The sequence below is a fragment of the Acanthaster planci genome, linkage group LG10, assembly GCF_054643075.1.
Source record: "Acanthaster planci isolate LZ-2023a linkage group LG10, COTS_SCS, whole genome shotgun sequence".
NCBI classification, from domain to species: Eukaryota; Metazoa; Echinodermata; class Asteroidea; order Valvatida; family Acanthasteridae; genus Acanthaster; species Acanthaster planci.
Genome location: NC_141786.1, coordinates 939577 through 966110, shown reverse-complemented (window position 1 = coordinate 966110; position 26534 = coordinate 939577). Strand labels below are relative to the sequence as shown.

The following is a 26534-nucleotide window of genomic DNA, read 5'->3' as shown; positions in this document are numbered from 1 at the left end:
ATTGGCTGACTGAAGCTAGAGAAACACATAGGGAAATGAGGGATGAAAAATATGACAAGTACGTCAACGAAGGCATGGATGAAGATCAAGCCAGGCAGAAGGCAAACAGAAAGACCCTCTGGGCCGTCAAACAAGACTTTTTCGACAACTATAAGGAGTTCCTGTCAAGTTACCTATATTTGAGGGAAAATGAAACTCACAAGGACATTGTGGATGATCTCGATGGAAAACTTGATAAAGGCATGGACGTCAACAAAGCCTTGAATAGAGTTTTGCCTAAACATGCTGAAAAATTTGCCGGACTGTTTCATGACGAAGAGGAGCATGCCTAAAAGATAACAGTCTGTAGAGACAAATTGTTCCAAAAATAATGAATACATGTAATAACCCTGATTTCAAAGTTAACAAACTTCCGGTAATCACCTTTGTAGTAATTCTTAAAATTACTAAGATAATTATTGTAAAAAAATCAATGATGAACAACGGGAAATAAAACGGTACCAGTACCAACCTACCAGAAACCAATATGTGAAGTCCATTGAATTTGTTTTGTGTTATACTTATCGGTATGACTATCGAATGATAATTTTCAGGTCGGATATTGGCCGGAACTTCTGCACAATATTCCACAGCACGACGAATAAATTTACCCCTTTGCTACGTATTAAAAATCCCAACTGACGTCATGCCACCCCCAGAACTCTTAATTTTATATAATGCTGTATTTTACATTTAGGTTCCGCAATAACGAACAACAGTAATGCTCCGCTGTGACTGAATTTGTGAAACGTATACATGTACAGGGTAACGAGACGTAAAACACTCTAGTTCAAAGGATTAAAAATTCAGCTAGGGACACTAGAGTCTTCTTCCCGTATCGATCGAATCTCGGTAGCCACAGTAAGCCAAACCCAAAGACCGCTAGCATGTGGGCGCCCTCTCTTCTTTAGTGTCCAAAGGTTAAGTCAGACCAACGCTCACTTCCAACATACACAATGTAATCATTAACACAATAGTCCGCCGACACAGCTCAGCCACTACGTACAGTCTATTATCTAGAGATTATCTCTCTCATTAACCGGCGGCACGAGCCGCCTATTGTCCGAAACCAAACACCCACGGTTTGTTAGGATTAGTACTCCCAATCCGATAATTGCTTTCGGAGCAGTCGACCCACGGACTGTTGTGTAAGGATTATAATCCCTTTGTTTACGTCCGGACTTCCTGACCGGGCCATGGGTCTATTGGGGAACATTTTAAGATTTTGGGTCAACGTGTACCCTAAAAAAGTGTACTATCATTATTGTACTCTACACAGTGTACTATAAAAACTGTACTATAAAACGTGTACTATAAAAAGTGTACTATAAAAAGTGTACTATAAAAAGTGTACTATAAAAAGTGTACTATAAAAAGTGTACTATAAAAAGTGTACTATAAAAAGTGTACTATAAAAAGTGTACCAAACAGTCCCCCCCCACTACTAACATCTGATTTATTTTCTCAATATTTACTTACTAAAATGTCAATGCTCAGGTAACATTATGTTGACTCTTATCCTATTAGGTGGTTCTATTTAGTGCAATGGTAGACGTGATTATTTTGATTTTGATATTTTTAATTACCACAGAGCAACCCAACGGATTAATATCTCCTGAAGGTGAGGTTTCAAGTAAAAAAGACAAATACAGAGTAAATTTTATGTAAGAAACCATTCTAGCTGAGGTGGTAGCACGCTACAGTTATACAGGGAGGGGGTGTGTATTTTCCAGGCCTCTGGTCAAGGAGCTTGCAAATGGAAATTCTCAAACCAATTTTTCGTTTGTACATTTTCTAAAATGCTGGTGCTTCCAATTCATACAAAAAGACGACATATCTCCATAAGCAAGAAAGTTTCCCCCTCGAATGTTAAACCACAGCTAATAAGAGGATTTGACTTTGCAATGTGCACATGCGCTTGAGGAACATGCTTGTAAGAGCGATGCCGTCGCGTTAATAGTAACTCTACATTTACTAAACGAAGTTTCATTTGTATTTACAAAATGGGCTTCTGCTTTGCTTGAATGTTTCTTGTATAGTGTGAATATATAATTAATAATAGAGGATTCTCTGGATTTACTGATTTTTAAGAGAATTAAAGCTCCTCATTCTCCATTCTGTTCTGATGACAGGAAACCTCGAATAGGCTTGAATATCTAGTGTAAGTAACTGATGAAAATGTATGCAGCTCGTAAGCACCTTTAAATCATTTTTTTTCTTCAGGGCCTGCAGTGGACACACAAACAATTTACACGCTAGTGAATCTGGTCACTGAATACTGCGTCAAGAAAGTCGTCGTTCATAAGCGTGGTGATTGCACCAGTAAGTCGGCCTAATAGTTTTCATGAAGCCGGTACATACTAACCTCCTTCGTGTTCACTTACATTAAGCCCAAGGGTGTCCGACATTAAACATTCTACCGATGGCCAGTAGCTTATACAGGTGGGTGCGTCGCTTCAGGCCACGGACACCGCCTTACTATTCTTGCGTTAATTAAAGTTTTTTCTTCCAACAGGTGAGCATCTGACCGGTGCTGTAGTCCGTGGTGGGACCAGCTCTACCAGTCTAAACAACGGAGTGTGCGGCACTCCCCTGACCGCCCAGCAAGCTGAAGTTCCCAGATCTACCGTAGGCTTCGTCTGTGACCCTCCCATGACGGCCAAGTTTGTCACCGTTGATATCCCACTGTTGAGAGTCAGTCAAAAACCGCCATGTGAAGTGACAATCGAGCAGGCAACGCCTGGACCTTGCTAGAATTTAGTCTGATAAATGTGAACGTTAAAGGACCATTTTGAATGCTTACTAATCTACAACTTTTGTAACAGAATTTTTTAAGTCGGTTTTGATGTTGTCAGCGAACGTGAGCTACAACAATAAGTGGAATATACACCTGCTTCACCCTTTAAAAAATGGATCCTTGCGCAAAACGGCTTTCTCTGATACGTTATTGTTGCCACTTTGTAGTAGACGTTGGGAGGGTTAAAACTCTCAATATAAATGCTTACTACTTTTTCAATACTGTTATGTCATATGGACGTCACTGAAGAAAATCACATATTCAATCATGTATAAAATGCATGTTCATTGTTATAGTGTTAAATCATTGTCCAGGTAGCTGGTGATTACGTGCTATGAGAAGAAAAGTCAAGTTAAATGTTTGAACTTCAATCTAGTGGTGTAACTTGTAAAAGAATTTAATTTGCTCAAGAGTCAGGGATTGGGGAAAGAATAAGTTTTGTGTCCATACCATTGTGCCGTGGAAGACACATAATTTACATCGTTGACCTGTCAAATTTGAATTTTGACTTTACGGTATGTTTTTACAATCTATTGATTCCATTAATGTTTTTTCTTACTGGGATGTAGTGGGTAAAATTTTTTTCGTTTGTAGCTACTAGGTTTATAACTCTGATTTCACTTATTAACACAGACGTGAGAGTAATTCATGCAGATTAATTTAACTTGAAGTACAGAAACCAAGAGGGAAGCATCGGTCGGGTTATCCCCGCGCAAACAAAGTGGTGTCACTGGTTAAGGGGGGGGCACAGTGCATGTGCGCCTTCCCACCCCCGGGTGCCCCCACCTCTATTTGAAATCTATCTTGAACGCAGCTTTGGCTTATTTTCCTGTGGTGCTCCCTTGAACAAAATGTGTGCACCCCATAACTGCAGGTGCTTCCAAGAAGTCTACCCCTCGTTACGTCACTTTGTTGATATTCAAAGAAGCTACGTTAAAGTAAACATATTGCAGCCAGTAGGAATGCTCATCATCGGGCCAGTGCTCTCGTTTAAGTGGTATGCAGGTTTTTACTTGTGCTAATCCGGCTTGAGCAAAAGAACCGCCTCATCGGTTGGAAGTCATGTTGGTTTGGAGTGTTCATTTTGTTGGTGGCAGTTCGACAGTAATGCACACATTTCATAATCGTTCTTGAACCAGTGAAGTGCACTTCTTTTGGAAAATAGCTCCCTCTTCCGGTCCCGCTCGTGGTTGATAAAGTCACATTTCATCAACAAGAGCTTCTTTGTACTTTGCAGATGACCTCATCATAACAGTAATCTTCATTGTTAGGAATGATAACTGTTATGTGAACTAGTATTAGCCCACACAAGCGTGGAATGTGACCTTGCATGATGACAGGTGTTGCGCAATCATCAAGTTAGCAGTCGTCGGCCTGTCCTCGGAGCACATGGTACCGTGATTTGTCTGATAAATTTGGTTGAATTAAATTATGTTTGGTTAGTTTAATAGTGGATTTTGTTAGTCAGTCTTCTTTCATTTGTGTAGTCCTTAGGTTCCCGGTTTAAAATGACTCACACACGAATAACAAAATACTGGCTTTCTGCAGCAAATCTCTAAATTTATTGCAAATCGATACGTTTCTACAGAGAATATTTAAAATTCCCATAGGTTTGTGCAACGATTAATATTAGATATTTCCAAACACTGTGGCCGTCACATTTTGGTAGTTTTGTCACAACATTCTTTGAATTTCAACGACCTATACGTTAATGTTACGCTACCACACGCATGCCTGGTAGGCATTTATTGCAAATCCAAACGATACCTGAAAGTAAAAATGTGGGCGGTATGGCCATTTTGTTGCGATGAAGGTGCGTCTGAAATATCTTGAAGACATTCCTTGAATTACTACCTCTGGGTAATATTGTTCCAAGTGTCTTGCTCTGTTGCCCTACATTGTGAGAAGTGTATTACCCTGTCTCTTTATTAAGGCTGCCAAAGACAATGCACAAATTCACCGGCAACATGCACCACATCGCATTTATGATGCATCACATCGGAGCAATATGACTGCACAACATTGACGTAGAGTGACTGTATTCTATCAATCCTTAAACTGACAGTAGTATCTTAGTATAAGAAGATCTACGGTGGGATAGTGAACTTTTGCCACCCCACGAATCAGACTGTCATTATCCATTACAAGCCAGCAGGGAGCTACGTGAAACAGAGCATGCACCGCTGTTCTTTGGAATGGGAATGTTGTTTCTCATACAAATAATGTGGTGATACTCTGAATTGTTATTATTACACATGCCTCTGTGTGGACGACATTTTACATCCAGACATCTTGTTACAAAAACGACAATTATTTTGGTCGAGTGCTCCTCTAGTTCTCTTAATCACTTCTTACTTAATGATCAACGCATACCAAACATCATGGGTTGGAAGAACAACTTGAACGTAAACACACAAGGCAATACGAGTTACGCTCGGCAAGTACCATGCTTCGCATCTCCACAAATTTATGACATACCCTGGACTCTTATAAAAATGTTAATTTTAGTTAAAATATTACCCTGCAGGGTTTTAAGTGTCAGGCGGTCTATTAAGCAAAATATGAATTCTAATTAATTTCTTTCATCCATTTTCATAAGGTTAGAGTACTGATAGATGACAATAAAAAATTATTGTACCAACATTCTAAAAATGTAAATATTGCAGAGCTCATCTATTATGCTTGGGTATTCAGAACTATGCAAACGGTCAACTTGACAACAGCAATTCATATTAGAGCGTTTGATGTTTTAATCAATTAACGGGAAAATATCATTGGCATCATATTACAAACACAGCCAAAGTTAGGAAATACGGAACACTGGAAGTTAATTTTCCTTCTTTTAAAAATACTTACAATGTATTTGTTATGAGACGGTTTCCTTGTAGTTTCAGAACTCACTGTGCTATTACAATATTAAAATGTAAAACTTATTCTATTGTATCAAAGAAATTATCTCATCTATGATTCAATTTCAGAGGAACCAGAATAGAGGGGTTGTTTGGTCATTGCTTTTTTGAGTCGCTTGCCCTTTAAAGTCTGACCAAAGAAATCATCAGGAAAATTACGCAAGGAATGTGTTTCCAAAGGTTTAACCATTGCTAAATATACATGCCCCGTTCTCTTTCATGTCAAGAGATCAAACAGTGTCAACTCCAAGAATGGTTGATATAAAAATTAGTTGGAAATTTCAAAATTAGTTGGGAAACCGTATACATGTGGTGTTCTCACCTTGCCACTGTAAAATATTAAAATAAAAAAAATAGTTACATGTCTTAATACGCAAATAACATTTCGGAAAGGAAAGTACTGTAGATGTTTCACAAGTTGGTAATTGTGTTTAAATTTTGACTTATGAATTCGTTTGCAGGTATGCAGCTAACTGTCTTTCACTCCATTGTAAGCACAATAAACTACAAGCCATAAGAGCTTACTGGTACATGAACTATATTTTCGTGCAAGAGGTGAGCTACGGGGCATGGGGTGATTTCTTAACAACGTATACACTTCAGATAAAGCGTGGCATATTGTTTTCAGCCAACCAATTCATTTACCACTTCTCTGTGACTGAGCTGGTTTGTTTTGAAATGAACAAAAAAAATAAAAATAAGCGCAGCACCTATCACAATGCCACGCAACACAGCCACAAGGACGCAGCTTGATGTATGCTCGGCAGAACCCTTACATTTCCATACCAGTATATCAAAGTCATGAATATGTGCACTGCCATTAGCTAATAATTGAAATGCAAGATAAAAATATTCGCCATACGGTCCACGACAGTGGACAAAAGTTCCTTTAAACCATGCGTACAGCGTTTAAATCCGTTGGGCTGCATTGCTAGTGCTCTTATAATCGGAGTTGAAGCATTGATAGGGTGGAAGCCTATCCTCAAGTCAGGTTTGTGACTCTGTTTTCCCTTCTATTTCTTTAGAATTTCTCAACTGATCAAATCCGGAAGCTTCCGATTTCTTGTCTTTGCTTTAATTCTCAATTGGTTTATGACTGAATGGTGGATTTACTGAGAAGGGATGGTGGTTTGGGGCTTTATGTACTGAGCCAATTAACTGAAACTACACCATCCCTAGACTAAAGCTACCGAATTGTACAATTGTAACACTGTGCAGGTAATGGAAGTATCTAATTCAATGTATTGTACGTCCTTTCATTTTGGTCTAAAAGGAATCCTCAGATTTGGCATGGTTACCATTAGTTATGGACTGTTATGTAAAGCATAGAGGCACTCTGAAATTATGCAGGCAAAGGTTTCCAAAACGAACGAGAGTGGGTAGTTTACTCGCACACAACAGCCTTAAAGGTGCTATATTTTACATTTACAATACTGGCTAATATATTCGAATGCTTTGATACAACTGGCAGACAAAAGATTGGTAATGTGTGTTGGGTGTTATTCTGCTTGACGTGCGTCATTCCATGCCCATATTGTTACATGTTTCACCTTGCAGGTTGAAAAGTTTCAGCAGTCCTGCAGTTAAGATGGAAATCGTGAATCCAATGTATTGGAATGCCAGCCTTGTCGCGCAGGTATTGTCTGTCATTGCAGTGGCCTTGAACCTTCTGGTTGTGCTTGTGTTTGCTACCACCAAGCAATTTCGTGTTAAGTATCACGGGTTCGTCTTCAACCTCGTCCTCGCTGACATCGCCGTCTCCGTCACCCTCTTCATCTATATGCGTCCACATCCATTTGATAAAGCAGTGCAAGCCGTGGGAAGGGCTTTTTTCTTAACTGCGCAGCTCAACATCTTAGCCGTAGCCGTAAATCGTCTGCTTGCACTGTCTCTCATGCCACCCGCCCGCTATGATGCTGTAGTAACACCTGCTCGCATGGTGCTTGCATGTCTATTGATTTGGATCGTATCTGCTGCGTTGTTCGTACCTACAACGTTTCTCCAAGACAAAAAACTGAACTGGTTGATCCAAGCCCTTCTTCCTCTCATCACTCTGGTAATGACTGGTATTTTTTACGTGATGGTTTTCCGTAAGATCGCCCATTACCGGGCGCCACTTGCATACACCCAGGGAATCAGTGACATAGAAGAACAGACCAGTACCCGATTGCGACAAACACGCCACCTGATGGTGACCTTCACCGTCATATTTGTAGCTTCTGCACTCTGTTGGTTGCCATTTTGTGTTGTCTTTATCATGCTCTTTGCCCACGGGGGACCTACCATTTCACTCTCGGTTGCCTTGTGGTGGTCTTTCCCTCCATTAACCATTAACTCTATTCTGAATCCTTTCATCTACTGGTGGCGTTTCAAAGAGGCACGGGACGGATTCTATCAGTTGTTGTTCGGATGTTGCTGCCGAAGGAGGCAAGAAACGGCTGAGGAAACAGAAGGAGATCTGTAAGAGAGTAGACACAGTGCACACACGCAGTCCTAACCGGTCACAAAGAGAGCCTAGATTAACATCATTATCGCTACTTCCCTTAGCTTCATGGACACAATCGGCTCTAATGTAATTACTGGGGAAGGTAAACTAACTTAACTTGTGAAGAGTTAGGCTAGGACTGTTTCAAACAAAGCCATGGCTGCTGACAAGTGGAAGATTTTTTTATACCTTGAGTGTTTTCTTCGGTTGAAGTAATAATCCATGTACAAAGTTAACAGTAATTCCATTCAGTGGATTTCAGCAATCAGCATAGAAATTGAATTCATCTTTATTTTTCTGAATTGACGTCGGGAGACATTTTGGATAATGTCATTATTGTTATGATTTCTGTCGTACTTTTAGTAAAATTTGGGACATAATAATTACTAGTTTTAATTACTTTTCCAAATAAGGTTTTAAGTATAAGAATTACTTTCAGCAGGAGGTCGTGTATTCGAGTCCCACCTGAGTAGCTTTTCAATTGTTTGTATTTTTGAAGTTTTTGCGAGCTTTCGGACAACACAGCACACGGTGTTATGAAGGATATGTTGGTGTACTAAGGGCAAAACCCGTAATTAAAACTATTGTCAGTATTTAGTGAAACCAAAATTTGTGCTAAATCTGTCTTAAACGTTTGTTTATATCAAACCCAGTGCGTTCTTTGTTTTCATCATGCCTTTCTCCTGCTTTCACCGCCACGTTTGCACTATCCCCCCCCCCAACTTTACCACTGAGGACACCCAGCCTTTCAGTCGGAGCAGCATTTTTGCTCTTGAGCCACGTAGGCCGGCAATAAAGTTTGCCCGTGATTCAGCACCCAACGGGAAGATTATGCTGGAATATACCCCGAGTCTTAGGCCTTGTCCAAATCACTTGCCTACGTAGGAACTTACACACGACTATATTGGAAACTGCCCAAGGCCACTGCTTTAGACTCGTGCGTAATTTCTGGCCGTTGCCAAGTAATTCGGACACGGCCTTAGAGTTGAATAAAGTAGCACCCTGCTATTGTGTCCGTCATAATTCCAATAGGCTTATACATGCGCTTCTAAACGACGAAACAAAGACGCAGAATTTTCGAAACAATACACAGAACGTTTTCAACCTCTTTATGTTTTGGGGACGGCTTGAACGTTTCTTTGTCGCCATCCAATTAATTAACAGACTTATCCAATAAACTTCCACAAACGTTCCAACATGTATGCACTTATATGCACATGTACAATTAGTCCAGCAAGCATGCACGATCCTGCGTATTTATCGACGAAATAAATCTTGCTGAGATATATTGGTTGAATCGGTGTTAATCGTGTTACCTTCCTCCCTTTTGCAATACTTTTTCTCAAACTGTGTTTTCCTATGAATCTAAGGTTGAAGAGATACGCCCCTCTGACGACAGCGCTTTATTTCACTTTTGTTTCACTCCTTGACAACGTGTATGCTGTACATGCGTTTTCCTTGTTAGTGTGTATTTTTGTGACTTTACACTTTACATTATATTTTTTATTTTTTATCATAATCCTAATTTATACTTTTTGTTAGACGTCTTTAGGCCAAATTAAGTATTACTTTTGCAACAACAGCGCCCTCGACTGTCGGGAAAAGCATTGGCAATTTAAATGATTAAAGCGCGCACATCTCACACAAGGACAGTCACTGAGAGGTACGTATAGGGTGAGATGCTCACGTTTAGCCACGCATTGTATTGATCTGTTTAAGATCAGCACGCTACATGCCAACCAATTCCAGGGTGAAATAAAGAACTCATTTTTCCAGCGTTCATTATGAGCCCATTTATCTATTTTTATATTCTATTTACGTCTTTACGAGTTTGGACATAAAACGCAAACGTCTTTTGTCATAGTTCTACCTTTTACTGGAGTTGTTCATTTGTGGTACTATCTACAGTTGTGGTCAGGTCTCACTATGGCTTTCTTTAGAATTGTGTTGGCGTTCCTGATGTTTGTCTGTGGAGTCCATGCCAACTGGAATGAAAAAAGCGATCCATCTCGCGCTGAAATGGTAAGAATTGACTTTCTGAAGTTAAAAATAGTTGAAATTAAGCAAGGAGCTTTAAAGAGCAAAACGACACGCAAATTCAATCTCTTTTATATGCATGCGCTTCACGCTGATATAAAGAAAGAAGTCTATCATATTGTCCAGCATAGTGTGGTCTGTTGTTGTGAATCTGCGAGGCTTAAATTTGCATACAATAATAATATAAATATAAATACCAGGACGTCCTTCCAAGATACGAGATAACAGAATAAAGGCTTAATTTGAAACGAACCTGAGCTGATATATATTATATATATTACGAACAGGATCAAAAATATTGTAAACCCCGGAAAAATAATTTCTCAAACTCTTGTACGTACACTTGTAAGTACACTATTCTCAAAATGGAAATTAAATACAGGTTTAAGGGTTTTAGATTAATTCAATTCATTCCATTTGATTTGTATTCTAATTGAAATAAATTCAACTTATATAACATCATATAAGAACAAACGTAATTGATCCGCTGTTCTTGAGCAAACTAATGTATTCCTACTCCAAAAATGTGATGCGCAAGTCCCGACCGAATGTTGGGCATTCATTAAATAGCGTCAAAGTAAAAGGGGCCTTTGGCAGCCTTCTTGCGCAAGGAGGAAACTGACTTTCCTGATGTTCAGTGCTCATACGGTACACTGTCTAGCACAGGAGTGCGGGGGACCTTAAACCCATGGGGAATACGGTTCTCTGTAACATTAAATTTTAATCAAAATGCATACTAGTTCTGTGAGAAGCTAACAAATGTACAAGCAGCAACTTTGAAATAATAAGTTAATACGTTAGGTTCTCAAAAATCTATTTCCTGTCAGTTATTCGCCCTCCAATATAAATATTGCATTTAAGGTAAAATTTCTACATTTCTAATCTCAGTTCATGTTGATTTCTTCAATCTCATCTGCAATCATCATGCTCACCAAGTCAGATTTCGTACGCAAAATGATTCAGACATTTCTCAAGTCAATTTCAATCATGTTTAGGATTTAAATCATTATTTAGGCGACAAAATAATGATAACGCAGGCATATGTTAAATGATACTGGTATTGGGAAGATGTGTCCTCCTTCAATTTTCGCACGACAGAAAACACTGGACCTCAACGCAAACAAGAACGAAACAATGTTTCCACAAAACCCAATAGCCTGGGAAAATACGTTAGTCTTTTGCTACGAAAAAGCACGTCCCTCGATCACCACATTAATGCCTGATCGCACTAGAAGAAATTGTTAGTGGCAAAATTTTATATTATATGATGGCTAACTAAATTGAAACCATTTCTGTTGTCATACAAATAGGGAATAACTGTGCAATAACTTGTGGAACAATAATAGCTGAAACCAGAGGCTTAAGAAAGGGGTGAGATACGCGGATGCCTTCTTTGATCTTTGACAGCTGTGTGAAGTATGGATACAATTTGATTTGCATCTCCACATTGCATTCATTGACCAAGAAAAAGAAAGCTTTTTAATGGAAGATACTGAAGGACAACAGAGTCAGGGGGCTTCTTCTTGACAATAAGAACAATTTGTATGCTTTACAATGCAGAACACAACGGAAAATATAGCTCGGAGCAATTAGTGGAGTCGTCATTGGCGGGGGGGGTCTCTTCAATGTTGTAGTAACTGTATTTGATAAGATCACGAATTTCATCAGTCTTTTGAAAATGAATGAAGTACCCTTCGTGGACATTTAAGCATGGGCGTAAATCCCGGGGGATGGGGGGTATATCCTTCCACTTTCTGAGGTGGAGGAATGGGCTATTGAATCATCCCCCACTTTTTTACTTTTTTGCATTAAGCAAAAAGTTTAAGCGGATCGTGAAGAATTTATCAGATAACTAAAACGCATTAAAGTATCACACCAAAAAGGGACAGTAACGTTTAAAAGCCGCAAATATGCCATTCTGAATAGATATTGCAGACAATCACCGATATCATTAACATCTACCTCCATATAGAGTCATATGGTGTCATGCCCCTCTCACTTTCAAAAGCGAATGTGACTTCAGGCTTAGTCAGCATGATGTTGAGGGAGAAAAAATTTTAAAAGCCTTACGGTTCCGACATCCTTGCATTTATTTGCGGGTGTTGTTTTATTCGGGTTGTGGTGGTATTGTTTGATAAATGAATATACCGATTACTTTCTTTCCTGCTCACCTATACAGTTTTTGGTTTAAAATCCGTCAGGGGGGGGCAAGTTGTTCCCCTCCCCACCCCGCTGGATACGCCACTCTCCCCCCCACCCATATGCAGTAAGGTATGAGACGGAGAGAACCCCCCCCTGCTTTGTGTTGGTCATTGTCTCGCAGGAATCTGGGGAATTCCTTTCAGACATCTTGGGGGGGGGTGTTAAGTAACAATAGTCTGGAATGTGTATAGGGATTGGACATGTTGGGGGGTACCCCTCGGTCTCATTTCTTGCTGGGTATACTCCCCCACCTTTCCCAATCCACACCCCCCCCCATTTCTGGCTTAGATTTATTCTACTGCATTTAAATACTTATACAACTCTCTCCAGAAGGTCTGCGAAATCAGATTGATCATCTGGTAAGGAGAAACGAGATAGATTCTTTAATTCCAATGGGTGAGGAAGAAAACATTCGAATCAAGAATCTCCACATTTTGAGTGGTTTCTCCCAGTACATGAGACCAAAAGGTGTTACATAAGGTTCGAACCTGCAGACGAATTCGAGCTCCAGCTTTGGCTAACTATGTGCATTGTCACAGAATGAGCACAGAGGCAGAGGGAAGATGCTAGAAACTCCACAAAAGTCACTAAACTCGACACTTACCTCGTTACTAAGAAGAAATTCTCAATTATTTACTCTAAAACTGTGTTCCTAAATTTAAAAATTGGAATACAATCATTAAGAAATGGAAACGTCACAACTTGCAAGATTAAGTACGGCCTAAAGCTGAAAGTAAGTTATTCAATGAAACGATAAGGAACAATTGAATAAGAGCAACTAACGCTTAACGACAAATGGATAAAGTATCGTTTTGTTCCCGTAAATCTCTCTGGAATTCAAGCGCCCCCTAGTTTTCTTTCTGGTACCTTCCATTCAGAGGGTTTCTTACTTTACCCCAGCTATACATTATGGAAATATAACAGAGACGCTAATTTTGCACGAAGTTATTCATGCTGTACTCTGGTGTGATCGCGTGTTCGCCTGTAGATTTGCTCTTCAGCTCGTCGGTCAGGTGCTCTGACCAAACCCTTATTACGGGATCAAAACTGTAGCGGTTGGACCCTTTTCGAGAATTTTGCGGTAATTACGAGAACCCATTTGTATGGTGAAACAGTATGAATTCCCAGCTAGCGAGAGCGATGCTAATTAGCTCAGGGTGCTAGTGAGAGTCGTAGCTGCCCCTCACCACCACATCCGAACGGATTTTCGGGCGAGACACCCCCGGGTCCCTCGCCACCCTTGTCCTGCAAACTAGCCCCAGTCCTCCCCGTCTCTAAGCTGAGCCAATAGTGGATAGTTCGGCGATTCAATCATTGCACCCATCGAATTGCGGTCTAAGCGGCAGTGCGATAGGAACAGCACTGGGGCATGCCCGGGGCAGGCAGCTCCCACCACGGCCCAATGAGTGTAGCCTACAATCCTGGACAAATCTCGTTGGGACATGCCTCCCCCTCGCCCCCTGTCAGTGTTGCTTCTCGTTGGGTAAGTTGGGCCGAATCTTGGTCCAATAAATGAACGCAACATTGAATGGGGAGAGGGGATCTTTGCAACGCGCTTCCCACAAGGTGTTCTAACTATTTTGTCCAGGATTGTCTGGGTTTCTGAGTGGACAGTGGGTGTCATGAGTGTGGGTCTGTGTTACCTGGAAGGCCGAGGGCTGGGATTTGCCGCGTGGCCGTTTCAGGCGCTGCCGTGTGATGCAGTAAGCACTACATGGTTATGGAAAGGAATAAATAATGACTATCATAGACAAGGTGTGGTAATATGTCCTGCCAGGAGCATGCCCCCCCCCCGAAAGTATATAGAAATACATAGTGATTTAATATTTAGTGAAACAGGAGCTATGGGTTATGATCACTCATCGGTACAGGATTATTTTCAGTGGAAGGGTCCATAGTCAATTTGCACGAATGCGATTGCTGTTCTCAAATATGAACAACAAGAGGCAAGTTGGCCATTGAAAATTGGATGAGGTAGGCGCATCGTGAACGGTGCACCGCAGAATTTCAGCACACATCTCTCTTTAATGAAGTTTTTTATTCGGTCTGAAGGGCTATATGGCTACATAATGAGTACGAAATTCTGTCCGACCTCTTTTCATTTCTGATTGGGTTTTAGATGGAACATTGCCACGGGGAACCCTGAAAAATTTAATGAAAAAGGATGTAACCTTTTTAGAGTTGAGGTAGTGTACCGATGCAGTTGTTATCACGTGTGCAGCATTTTTAAAGAGCGGGATGTACACGCTCCCTATCCCGTTCGTAAGTGACTTCGTCACAAAGGTGGACGCATCACGACTTGCAGGCTCCCATTGGACGATCGCAGAAGGTGTGCGTTAACTCCGGGTTCAATGGCTCCTTACAAATGGCAATCAGTGCATGTAACCCCTTGATCTCCATTATATCCGCTCCGAGCATGAATAAAAGAGGGTGTGTTTGGAAATGAAATCGACAGTCCTTTAGTGCTGACTCCCCGCATAGGTTGGCAAGTTTATGCACGTTTACGTGGAGCACGCTGAGTAAACGCAACAATTTTTAATTATACGTGCACGCCGAACGCGTGTTAGAACCCGGTTGGAAAACTTATTGCCACCTGTCTTTCTTTCGCCGATGAGGGTGCACTTCGGCTCAGGGCGGATAACGTGTCAATCAAAGATCGTATAGCGCCGCAAAGTGGCGCCTTCGGCGCTATACGATATCTGGTTTCAACCACTCAGTATTTACACAGCAACATTCTGTGCAGTAAGTTGAATGACTTTGTTATCTTCTTAATTAATGTGAACAGCAAAAAGCAGTATCTCTGAGATGGCCGAGTGGTTAAGCTCACGGTTATCAGATCGTTAGACGGTGGGTTCGAATCCCAGAAATGATTTTTTTATTTTCTCGACGCTTGCAGTCAGTCAGTAGCTATAAGAGACTACAATTCACTCCCGTCAAATACCAGCAGTACCTTAGCCTAACGGGTAAGCTCTGCGGCTGGCACTGTCCGCGAAGTCCAGGTGAGCGCCTTAGTACAGGTTCGAGACGTTATGGCCCACTCGGCGGCCAGGGCTTAGGGGCTTGTCTCGTTTCCTCCCTTGCATGGTCGCTCGAACCCCTTTGGGGGTTAAATGGATGGGCAGGGAGGAAGTGCGTTGGGCCGGGAACCCCGAGATCCCAGAAGAGTCCTATATGGAAGCCGGTAACTGCGATTCGTAGCGAATTTCAGGAGTCCGTGCGCCTGAATGCTTGGTCAACACCGCATAACTTTTGGATTTTTCCCTCACCACATTTTTTTCATGTCCATGGGCGCAGAACCCACAAGGTAATTTGCTAGGTTTGAATACAGTGGGCTACAGGGTTGATGATGATTTATTTTCATTCATTTCCTATTTTTTGGACAGTGAAACCGATCCCAACTGTCTTGGGTCCATTTGTTCTCAGTGATCTCAGTATAAAAGCTCTCAGGCGTATAATGTTTATTATCGGAGATTCAGTAGTAAGCTGAGATCCAGGGGTGGCACAGTCGGGCGGCACTCGCCTTCCTATTTTATTGAAGGAAATACATTTTCATTTTTTATAACAACAAATTTCGTTGGTTTTCAACTGCAGAGTGATTTAATGTTTTCACAGAAAAAAAATTCTCACAAAAATATGTCCCATATCTTCTTGGGTTACCCCCAAAATTGCCACAAATGCGTTGCATCTGCGGCTCCTTTTCTTAAATGTGAATGTTTGATCTATCACTTACTCTAGTCAGAAAGGTCTGCCCGAAAAATACAAACAGGAAAATAAGGAAATGAAAACGAAGAAAGCAACAATCCCAAGTAGCTGGAATGTCAAGAACAGAAAACGACATCGAGATTGCAACGGATGTCAAATCAGTATTAGCTTTGGGTTTTACCCCATTGTCGCCTGAAAAGACGCCTAGGCCATCCTGTCCCCCCCCACACACATGTTAACCCAAATTCGGATCAGGCTGACTGAAACTTAATGTTTTTATCTTAATTAATCCGTGCCTCGTTGGCCATAAGTTCAATATCAGAATTCGGAGTTACAAAAATGGCATAGTAGCTCCCTTTTCAAACTCAATAGGCTACCTCCAAAATGTACCTGTTATTTCAAACAGGTTTGCATGGGTAGTTCATTAACGCCTCCTGGGGGGGTTGAGGGCATAAAACCAGACCCCTCCCCCAAAAAAGTGAATTCGGCAAACACAACTGACAAACAAGAAGATGTCAAAGTGATCGTAATCTCACAAAATATGCAGTTTTACTATTTAGTTCCTGAATGTCGCACACACAAGACTGGACACCTATGTAATATGTAACACAAAACTTGAGGGCGCTATTTCAAATTCATGTGGGAGAAGCACAGTCGGACGCATTTCACCGAATGCTTGGATTTCTTCACCCAAGCTCATTAGTAATTTGTGATCCCTCGGTTTTTTTTTTCTTTACAATAAGAACTTTGGACTGGTAGTTTCCAGGTCCGGATACTTCTTGTACAAAAAGCCCCAAAATTGCGGGCCCGTTTTGGATAGAGGCGGGCGGCTACCTTAAGAGTTGAGCGCATAGTCTTACTACTATTTAAGGAGCATCTTTGGGGAAAGGCGAATAAAAAACAATTTTTGCGGCTTAACCCGCATCTCATTGGAACGAAAACTGATCTTCTGGCCACAATTTTGAATTTCTGGTGAAAAAAGGGAAATAAAATTCATTCATATATTAATCAGCTTTAAAAGCTGGGCTCAAACCCTGACTTGACTTGATTTCCGGTAATTCACTGCTGCGTACACCTCAACCATTATTCTTTCCAAATTTTTCCATTCCAGGTGCGGAATTCAGTTTTTCTTAAAAAATTGACGATTGGATGGAGTACAAAAACCTCAACCGGTTTTGAAAAACTCCATTTTGAAAGTAGACGCAACGAAATTCGCAACGCTCGTCATTTACCCTCCTGAAGATACGCATACGCGGGACGCGTTTTGGACGCAATGTCATATCCAGTCTATATACCGGAGATCAATGCATGTAACGCTATGTGCAGTGTACATGTACGTGTACAGTGGGCATGGTTAAAACTGAAGTTACGTCACACTTACGTACCGGATTAGGATAAGGCGGAAGTTTTAGAGACAATCCTGGACAAATCTCCTTGGAACATGCCTCCCCCTCGCCCCGTGTCAATGTTGCTTCTCACTGGGTAAGTTGGGCCGAATCTTGGTCCAATAAATAAACGCAAGATTGAATGGTGGAGAGAAGGATCTTTGCAACGCGCTTCCCACAAGGTGTTCCAACTGTTTTGTCCAGGATTGTAGTTGCGATACACTCGTACCGTACCCTCTCCGTGTGACCTGTATTTCCAATGGTCCTGCCAAGCCATAGTTCAGTTGCATCGTTATATACACTAACATACAACTTCGCCCCTCTATAACATTGCTTTCATGTGTTGTAATATGGGTACACCTTTTTCAAACCCACATTGAACTTTGATGAAGAGAAGTGAGAGCAATAAACCAACCATACAGTTTAACTGTCACTCAAACCCGCCGTATTCTGTTCACTTTTTAATTAATTGTTGACACCCAATATGACATTCAGTAGACACTCTAGTAAAAGTCCATGCTACCATTGACCCGATGTTTAGGGAATGCAACAGTATCTATTCACTTTGTGCACTGTTCATGCGAGGCAAATATTAAGAACTGTAAGAACTGTTTGCTGGTTTCGTTTCAACGGACGATGAAAGAAATTTATAGTTACGACTTTTAAAGATATACCGTGTTATGGGGCCAAGTTTGTTGTGAAAAGTTATAATCTTATCTTGATAGTTTCCCTCTTACAGTTAATGATATACAGCACAGACGGTTTGTGTGTGTTTCCATTGATAACACTGATAGCCACAGCCTTAAGCAGGGGGTTACGGCACCAGGATTTTTCTGAGGATGGAAATGACTTTTGAAGTCCTTTCCATAAACCAAAATGGGCAAAATCTGATGAAGGATCTTGAACCAACCCAGGTTTTCCTTGTTTGCCCATATTATCTTATCCAATATAATGACATAAGGCCCTGTTTACATGTGGAGAGTAGCACTCATCCATCGAGTCCCCGTCGAAAAGTTTGTCAATCACACTACATGTATTTAATACACAATCATTATTCACCCAGCGGCGGAGTTACCCCATAAAGCAAATTGCGGGACCACATCAGATTGATACTCAGTATCTACTGCTTTTAATGCTCTAACAAATAAATAATTCTAAGGGAAGTTCAGACAAGTGTGGAAACCTTAATGAATTAAACACAGAAAACCTTTTCAATTTATTTTGAAGGGCTTTGTTGCGGTAAACTTCACGTGTAACGATGCTGGGACCTCATGTGCCAAATGCATAGAATTTCGAGTTTTGGGGAAAAGTTATCTTGGTAAGTATCTAAGTTTCGTGCCCCTTACCTAGAGGACATTGGAGAGATCTATCAAGCACAAAGCCTTCATTGTTCCCTCCAAAAGGCAAACTAGTGAAGCACAGAATGCAAACAAACCGGAACGAAAAGTGTTGGTCACATTGCAGAATTATTTTCATCGTTCGCTTTGTTTGTTTGTTTGTTTGTTTGCTTGTTTACAAAGCGTTCCTCAGGAACAAACCAATTGGAGTTTGTAGAAGTGTCATTCACATATACGTAAACATTTACAAACAAGTGCACATTATCTGCCACAGTTATTATTTTTTCTGATAAAACTAGGTTTCCTTTGCAAGTAACTATTTGGCCCTATGGTGAATAACAAGCAGAAAATTGGACAATGATCTGAGTTGACTGCACTGTTTCAATGGATGTTATTATGAACTATTTCTGGTAATGAAATGAAACAAGGATTCCTCAAAGACACCGTATGCATTGTAGCAGAAGAGTAGAAGCAAATTCAAGAGATGAAATAGAAGCAGTTATAGGTTGAAATATATATATATATCAGATATATCCTGGGTAGCAATCTGAGATTCCACAGTACAAGGGGATTTGTCTCTGGGCAGCAAAGGTTGAATGTGAGAAAAGAACCGTTTCGCTCACCCATTTCTCCAACGTTTGTGTGTGCGTTTGTCATGCTTAACACTTTCACTATGCATTATGCCTTGGTAACCACACTCAGAACACAGTCGTGACAAGATCTTTATCAAAGCATTTTTGTGCAAGTTTCTGTTTAAAGCGCTCTCGTTTGACTAATTTGTGAAACCTTGTTTTCTAGTGAAGGGCCTACGTACTGATGATGTCACTTCCTGTTTACACGTCGTTTGCTTTCCTGTTGTGCTCAGTGGAACGTGGCTCCATAGGAAAGTGTACATGTGAGCAAAGTGTGACATCATTATGTACATAGGACCACTGCAATGAGAGATGCATTTTCCTTGCAGTAGTTGACAATGTGTACTTCATCCACTTAGACATTGCATTATTGTTTTTCCAGCACAGGTTGATCATTTAGGATTGATTTGATTACTATTTGTCTGGTACCCAGCTCACCCACCATTCTCTCCCCCCCCCCGTTTCAGTGTTGGTGGGCGGTGCATTCGGTCTTGGTCAACGTTGAACCGGGGGACGGGGTCCACATTAGTTTGTTCAATGATACATCATTTGCTATGACATTTCTCAAAGCAGAGTGTAACCCAAATTGCCTGTCTACAGTTTTTGCAGATCATACGAGTCTGGCGTCGCTTTGCCTTGGTGCTGCACAAAACACAGTCTTGTTTCTTGACACTCCGCCCGGGATAATGTTGATGATCTAGAGCGCTGGAACAACATGATGGATGTCTGGGATGCTGTGGTTATTTGTACTTCCAGGTGTAGAGAAGTCCCTCTATTATTTTGACCCAGAAATCCATACGGGACAAGCGAGTGTTTGTGGCAATGCTGTTGTACACGATGGTAGCATTCAGCAGACAGATGTCCAGGATGGTGAAAAATACTCTTTTCTACCATTTTAGCGATCTGTGGTGGTGGGTGAAATACATGTAGCTGCACATTTGTCCGGCCAGGTCACTTCTCCCCATGAACTGATTATAGTCGCTGACTATCCAAGGTCGTGGAACGTCACGATATCCAGTCGAACTGTTTTTGCAGCGAATCTGTTTACTGGTGCAGGCTTCAAAAAAAGATACACGCTTAGCGTCCTGCCATGACACATAATTGGTATGTTTTCTCGTAAAATTTGGGCGGATATCCTCTTTTCATGCGATATTTTTGGGGGTTTGCCGCATTTGGGATGCCTTTAGTGTTGTACCGAACTGTTCCACAAGCTCCAAATCCTACTAACTTGGAGACTAGAGCCGGGCTGTTGAACCAATTGTCCATGTAGATGCAATATCCCTTAGGTTCCAATCCTTTGACAAGGTCCACCACTATCTTCCCCTGTGCAGGGAGGTTAGACGGGTGGTGTTTTTCAGTAGAGGCAGCACAGGGTTGACTTTGCAGTCATTTGACTGTTGCCCCTGTGAACAAGTTCCAGGTACAAGTGCAGCCGGTTGCTGACTCATTTAGAGATAAGCATTTCAGTCCCCATTGTGCAGCTTTTCGCGGCATGTATTGCTTGAAACCGAGTCGGCCCTTGAATTTCACCAACGTCTCGTCCGGCGAGAGGTTTTTTCCGGGCCGATAGATCAGAAGGAAGGATGACAATACTTTGGACAGTTTGTCGTGGGTTGAGTTGTCTGATCGATGAGCTCTGTTATTGGCAAGGTAAAAAAAAACCAACCAAACAAAAAAAAACAAAAAAAAAACGAAGGATAGCTGTGAATCGGTAACGAGCCGTGGTGGAAGAAAAGAGGGCACTTTGCAGAAATTCAGATCTGGACCAGTGCATGGCATATCTAGGCATTTGGTTGATGTCCATGCGAAGAATTAGGGCGATGAAGACCATCATTCCGGGCACGTTTGTAGGAGTCCACGTAGCCTGACTGTGGTTGCCGTCATCTGCAGTTAAAGTTTGGTTGGCATATCGATTGGTTTCTGTGACTAACAGTTCCCAAACTCTTCGACAGAAATATAATTGGATGACTTCTACGGGGGACAACATACTGCAGTCTTCAGTGCTGCCGTTACATCTGTTCGACTTGGGCACAAAAATCCTGCAATTTTGTAGGTTTCGTTTGACTAAATCTTCTCTTCTTTGCTGATTTATTGTTGTGTGAGTAATTAGCGAGCATCAATCTCTTTCTAAGAATGTTTTAAGTGGGTCACTTCTTGGTTCGCAATTGAACAGAAAAACTTACATGCACTGAACTGTTTTTTCCCTGGGTGACATCACAGGAATAGCGCTCTCGTGTGTCTCTTAAGAAAGTAGAAATAAGTTTGAGTGTTTAAAAAGTGTGCATTCTAATGCATTAACCAAAGGAAAGCGTTGACATACACCGAAGAAGAGTACGAAGCTGAGACAAAGTGTATCTAAAGAAAATGTCACTGCAGCTACGCAGGTTTCTTAGAACGACGTTCAAAGTTTCTTTATAATGTACAGAGAGGCACATAATTTACGTAATAGCTTCAAAATATTGTGAGGGGTGGTAGGCACAAATGAGGAAAAAAAGAGCGTGGTCTAGCTTTCTTGAGTGCCATAGTGGATAAGGATGACGATGTCCGTGTTTGGAATCCTGGATGGTGCCTCCTTCCCAACCACCGTCTATTGTTTATTTCTGATCATCCAGCAGCGCATTTTAGCGCCAATTACAGGATGAGTGAAGAAGACAATGAAGAAATATTCAGTTTTACAGGTGGGATGAATGTTTTGGGATGTAAGTTTCGGGGAAAACCCACGGACTCAGGTAGGGACTGAAACCCCAATCCACATGTGGACTGAGCCGTATTCTAACCCGGACCCCAGAGGGTGAGGGCGAGGAAAGAAGCACTACGCCAATCCCACTCCCCTTCTTCTGCAGTCTATTTCTTGTTGCCGAAAAATCAGTTTTGAAGGTTATTTAATTTATTGCCCACATTTAAGGTCTTTTCATTTTTCATTCCAGGAAAAAAACGCTCCTTTAAAAGCATCTTATCGGCCTGATTTATCATATATTTACGTGACACCTATATGACATTTTGCTTGCCCCGTTCATATTAAAGCAGCGTTGGGTAGTACCGTACGATCGGCATGGTGCAAACGCCCAAGCCACTGTTTGTAGATAAAACGTTGTAGCTTTCACAACAAGGAAATAATTGGGGAGGCTTTCGGTCAGGACTTGAAGCTGTACATTGACTCGGTTGTTTTTTTCTTCTTCTTCTTTTCGTAGTTGTGATGGAGTATACCAGGCATCCCTTCAACTTTCATTGCAAGAATGAAGAGGCAGACGCAGACGGGAATGTGTATTTCAACCAGAGTAAGTCACAGTGGGCTTGTTGTCATATCAACAACATACTTTGTTACATAACCATAACCTGCATCGTTCAATTCTTGGCAGCTATCAGCAAACTCTCTTCAACAAAAAGATTTGGCAGATATCTCTGTCTTGCCAACAATCGCCTGCATCCTCCATCCTGGATACCAAATTTCAACGTTACTGCATTTTCAAAGACATGGGACTAGACCAGCTTATAAGCTAACAACAGACATACCTTAGTATCTATAGCCTGCTATCACTGTTCAGTATCGATCTCGTTGGAATCTGTCGCCCTGAGTAAACGATCGACCAAATGGTAAGACAGTGAGGCAATAGAGGGCGCTGTTGCAAAAAAAAAAAAGATTGACGAGCTTGCTTGAAATCGGCGAGCACGCTGACCACACAGTGCCGATGCACAAGTCGTAGAAGGGCCGTGTCTGATACTGGCTTCCAGATCTACGGCTAGGTCTACCGTCTCACGTCTTCGCTTAATACTTGCAATGGAGCGAAGACCACCATCTAGCTCTAGACAGTTAAGTAGATTTATATGCAGCCAAAATTGAGTTCTGAACGATGCCGACGCATGGTAATCATCACACTTGGCGGTAGATATAATTCCTGAAAACGGACCTGCTCCCTTGCCCTAAGTATTCAAGTATTTAAAAATCCATCTTATGTTTAATAATTGCTCAGATGTCTCAAACGGGGAACTCCAAAACAGATTTAATAATCCTACGCCTTTCTGTTCATCTGCAGATGATCTCAGTGAGCCATTTCGTGTTTGCGCTGGAGTCCGTACCCCGCATTACATGTTTCTTGGGACAGAGTTGCGAACAAATTACTGTTTCGACAATGACTTCAGCAAAATTGACGTGCCGTCTGACTGCGTCGAGCCAATTCTTATTATGACAATTGCCAGCTTCATTGGTGGGCATGACAAGGCTTTGGGTGAGCAAGTGCTGTACTGCCAGCCAACCTAGTACAACTCGTTGCTTGTATCTCAAAGTCAAGTGGTCGATTTTGAAGATTTGTTTAAGTCTCAATTTATTTTCCTACACACAGTTTTCCTGCAAACGTTGTTCACTTCTTCAGTGTATGAGAACTCTTTTACACTTCTATTTGGTCGAACGCAATGAACCAGAACTTTGTTAAACACTTCAAATTATCCAAGCTTTCCTAGACAACTGCCGGCACTGATGCTGAAATGCCATCCAGAGAAGGCATAGTTTATTGCTAGAGTTTTTCTGCTGAAATTGTGAACCTAGTATTCACTTGCTGAAACATTGCTGAGAAAGGGGCTAGTTCTGACATATAGCTACGCACATAAAAAAACTCTGAATAAGCAAAGAAGAGAAAATTCTGTCATACGAGACTCGATCAAGGCGTTGAGCGATGATTTTGACAACCCCGGCCGTAAGGCCTTCTGTACGTGTGTGGCTGAAACACTGTACGGTTTGGTTGCACAATTCCCCTTCGCTGCAGCAGGTTTCCTTTTAGCACGTGCATATGAATATGGAAATTGTCATTAGCACAAAGCAAAATGACAGTAAAATGGCCTTTGAAACAAATTTTCAAACAAGGTGAACTGAGACACTGCATTTTGAAGAGTTTTTTATTAAAACAAATTGAATACAGCTACCCTGTAAGGACTCATTTGATTAGGAGGTGTTACTTTTTGCTATGATTAGGGTTGCACCTGAACACCTTTACAGATTAATTTGTGATGCAGTTTATTGTTGTCACTTTCTCTAAATTGGTTGTATTTGGTACTTCTCATTGGTTGCAAAGGGTTGCAATGTAGTACTCCTTTGAAAGTTACATGCTAAAGAAAAGTTATTGTGCATAATACCAAGAATATGGTTTAAAATACGTTTTGTAAATTGAAAGTCGGCACCAAAACCAGAGTATGTAAAAACCAGAAGGTGTTCAATTACCGTGCTTATCAACTCCATGCAGTCATTGTTTGTCCTTTTATCCCATTTGTAAAAAAAAGGAAAATATAAACTTTCTGTTAAAATATACTGAATGAAATAATAAGCACACAACCATCAAATAAACACCAGTCATTCTGATGTCAACATTTCGTATGCAGTATTTAATGTTCACCCTAAACATGTTTGCAAAATCACAGCATCATTATAACACCAAAAAGATAGGAAATACGCAGCTGCTACGTCGGGAATGTTTATACCCCTCGTACGGCTCTCTGGTTTTCGTATGGCGGCATGTAATTTATGCTTCAGCTTCTAAAATGGTATTATACTGGTAACTGTTGGTGGTGCACTTATTATAATAACCCTTTAGCTCAGACACACGTGGCTGCAGCCGCCCTCGTATATTTACTCTAATAATGCACTGACATTAGTTAATAAGCTAGTTCGTAATTACCGCATGTACGTTGCACTGGAAAGTAGGGCAAAGTTCATTTGTACATGACACCAATCGCTTCACCGTGCGTCCGGAGTAGGTGCCCTTCTGTGACGTTCGTTTGTTAAGTGTGCAATTCAGCTAGACATTCGATTTTGTTCAATTCTGTTCAAGTGTTGGTTAATTTTTTTTTACCATGGGTGAATGGTGAACAAGATCTGTCAGTGGATGAAATTTGTCTGTGGACTGTGGCCCGATTGAAAGCGTTTTGAGAAATAACAACATATCCCATGCTGTACTTGGATTAATCAACACTTAATCAACCTTAATTTGTATGAAATTACCTGATAGTTTAAACTCGTACGTATTTTCAGTTTCACTGTATCTTAAAGACACTGCTTTCGGTAAAGATTTCCTGGAATGAGTTCACATACTGTCACTTGTCACCCAGTACACAAACCCTATGAGGCTGGTCAGCAAAATTTTGTTGTCTAAGAAAGTGCTTCGATTTTTTCACTGCTAAATCGTGATAGAAAAGTTAAATTATTTTGGGACACTGTTAGGTGTTATTTGTTAAATGACTGTACGGGATTGAAGGTTACCATAAGTGTTCATTCTGTTCTTGATTCTTCCCTAAGTCCATCATCTTCCGTATTTCAACAATTACTTAAACGATCGTCGCATGTACAGCAATCTATTCGTGACACACTCAAAATCAATTCATTTTATGTACAAATGACCTTTGCAAAAGTTCATTCACGCATGTGCATTTCGTAATAATTACGAACTGACTTATTGTTAATTAAGGCTATTTCCTTATACCAGATTCTAATTTCAACAAATTAATGTTTTAACGCTGTTGTATTAACAGTGATACATTTTCTTCAAGCGTTAGCTCCTATACAACAGATCTTGGGATGTATATTGATTTTTGCTCGGTTTGCATAAAATTGCCCATAGCTAAGTAACGTGCGGTAAGCTCCCAAGGTTGCAGGTATCAAAAAGCTATAAGGGTGCAATATGCTAGCACTTTAAAACATGACATGCACAAACTCTGTTTGAATGTCCTGAGTTTTCCATTTAGAGTGTAAATGTTGGCTTTGGGGTTATTAGGATTTACAAGCTTCTCGGATTGATGCGGAGAATTGTTGGCAATTCCAAATAAAGTATAAAGATACTGCAACGATATTGTGAGAAGTTTCCTGCTTGTAGTGTCGCCCCTTGTTTCAAACTATCCACTCTGGCTGGTAACTCTAGAGGGCGTGCTTTAAATTAATATGGCAAAGGCCTGAACTGTGCATGTATATTGAGTATAAACGCAAGCTTCAGGAAACAAAATGGTTGTTCACTCTGTGTATCGTAGA

General features: G+C 41.0%; 3 protein-coding genes across 3 annotated transcripts in view; all 3 read left to right on the top strand.

Annotated features, from left to right (window-relative positions):
* LOC110983548 (uncharacterized) overlaps positions 1-4284 on the top strand; it is a 56885-nt gene extending 52601 nt beyond the window's left edge. Inside the window, exons 69-71 of the mRNA XM_087142443.1 lie at positions 1631-1660; positions 2263-2361; positions 2555-4284. Of these exons, the coding sequence (XP_086998569.1) occupies positions 1631-1660; positions 2263-2361; positions 2555-2793 (368 nt within the window). The 3' untranslated portion in view covers positions 2794-4284. The remainder of the gene's footprint in view (positions 1-1630; positions 1661-2262; positions 2362-2554) is intronic.
* Positions 4285-6620: 2336 nt separating this feature from the next.
* On the top strand, positions 6621-9582 carry LOC110983503 (histamine H2 receptor-like). Its single transcript, XM_087142406.1, has 2 exons — positions 6621-6736; positions 7303-9582. The coding sequence occupies exon 2, from the start codon at positions 7334-7336 to the stop codon at positions 8207-8209; it is 876 nt and encodes a 291-aa protein (XP_086998532.1). The 5' UTR covers positions 6621-6736; positions 7303-7333; the 3' UTR covers positions 8210-9582.
* Positions 9583-10133: 551 nt separating this feature from the next.
* Positions 10134-26381, top strand: LOC110983511 (uncharacterized). The gene is made up of 4 exons (XM_022242815.2): positions 10134-10252; positions 18784-18874; positions 22717-22803; positions 23560-26381. The coding sequence occupies exons 1-4, from the start codon at positions 10157-10159 to the stop codon at positions 23781-23783; spliced, it is 498 nt and encodes a 165-aa protein (XP_022098507.2). The 5' UTR covers positions 10134-10156; the 3' UTR covers positions 23784-26381.
* Positions 26382-26534: the final 153 nt, after the last annotated feature.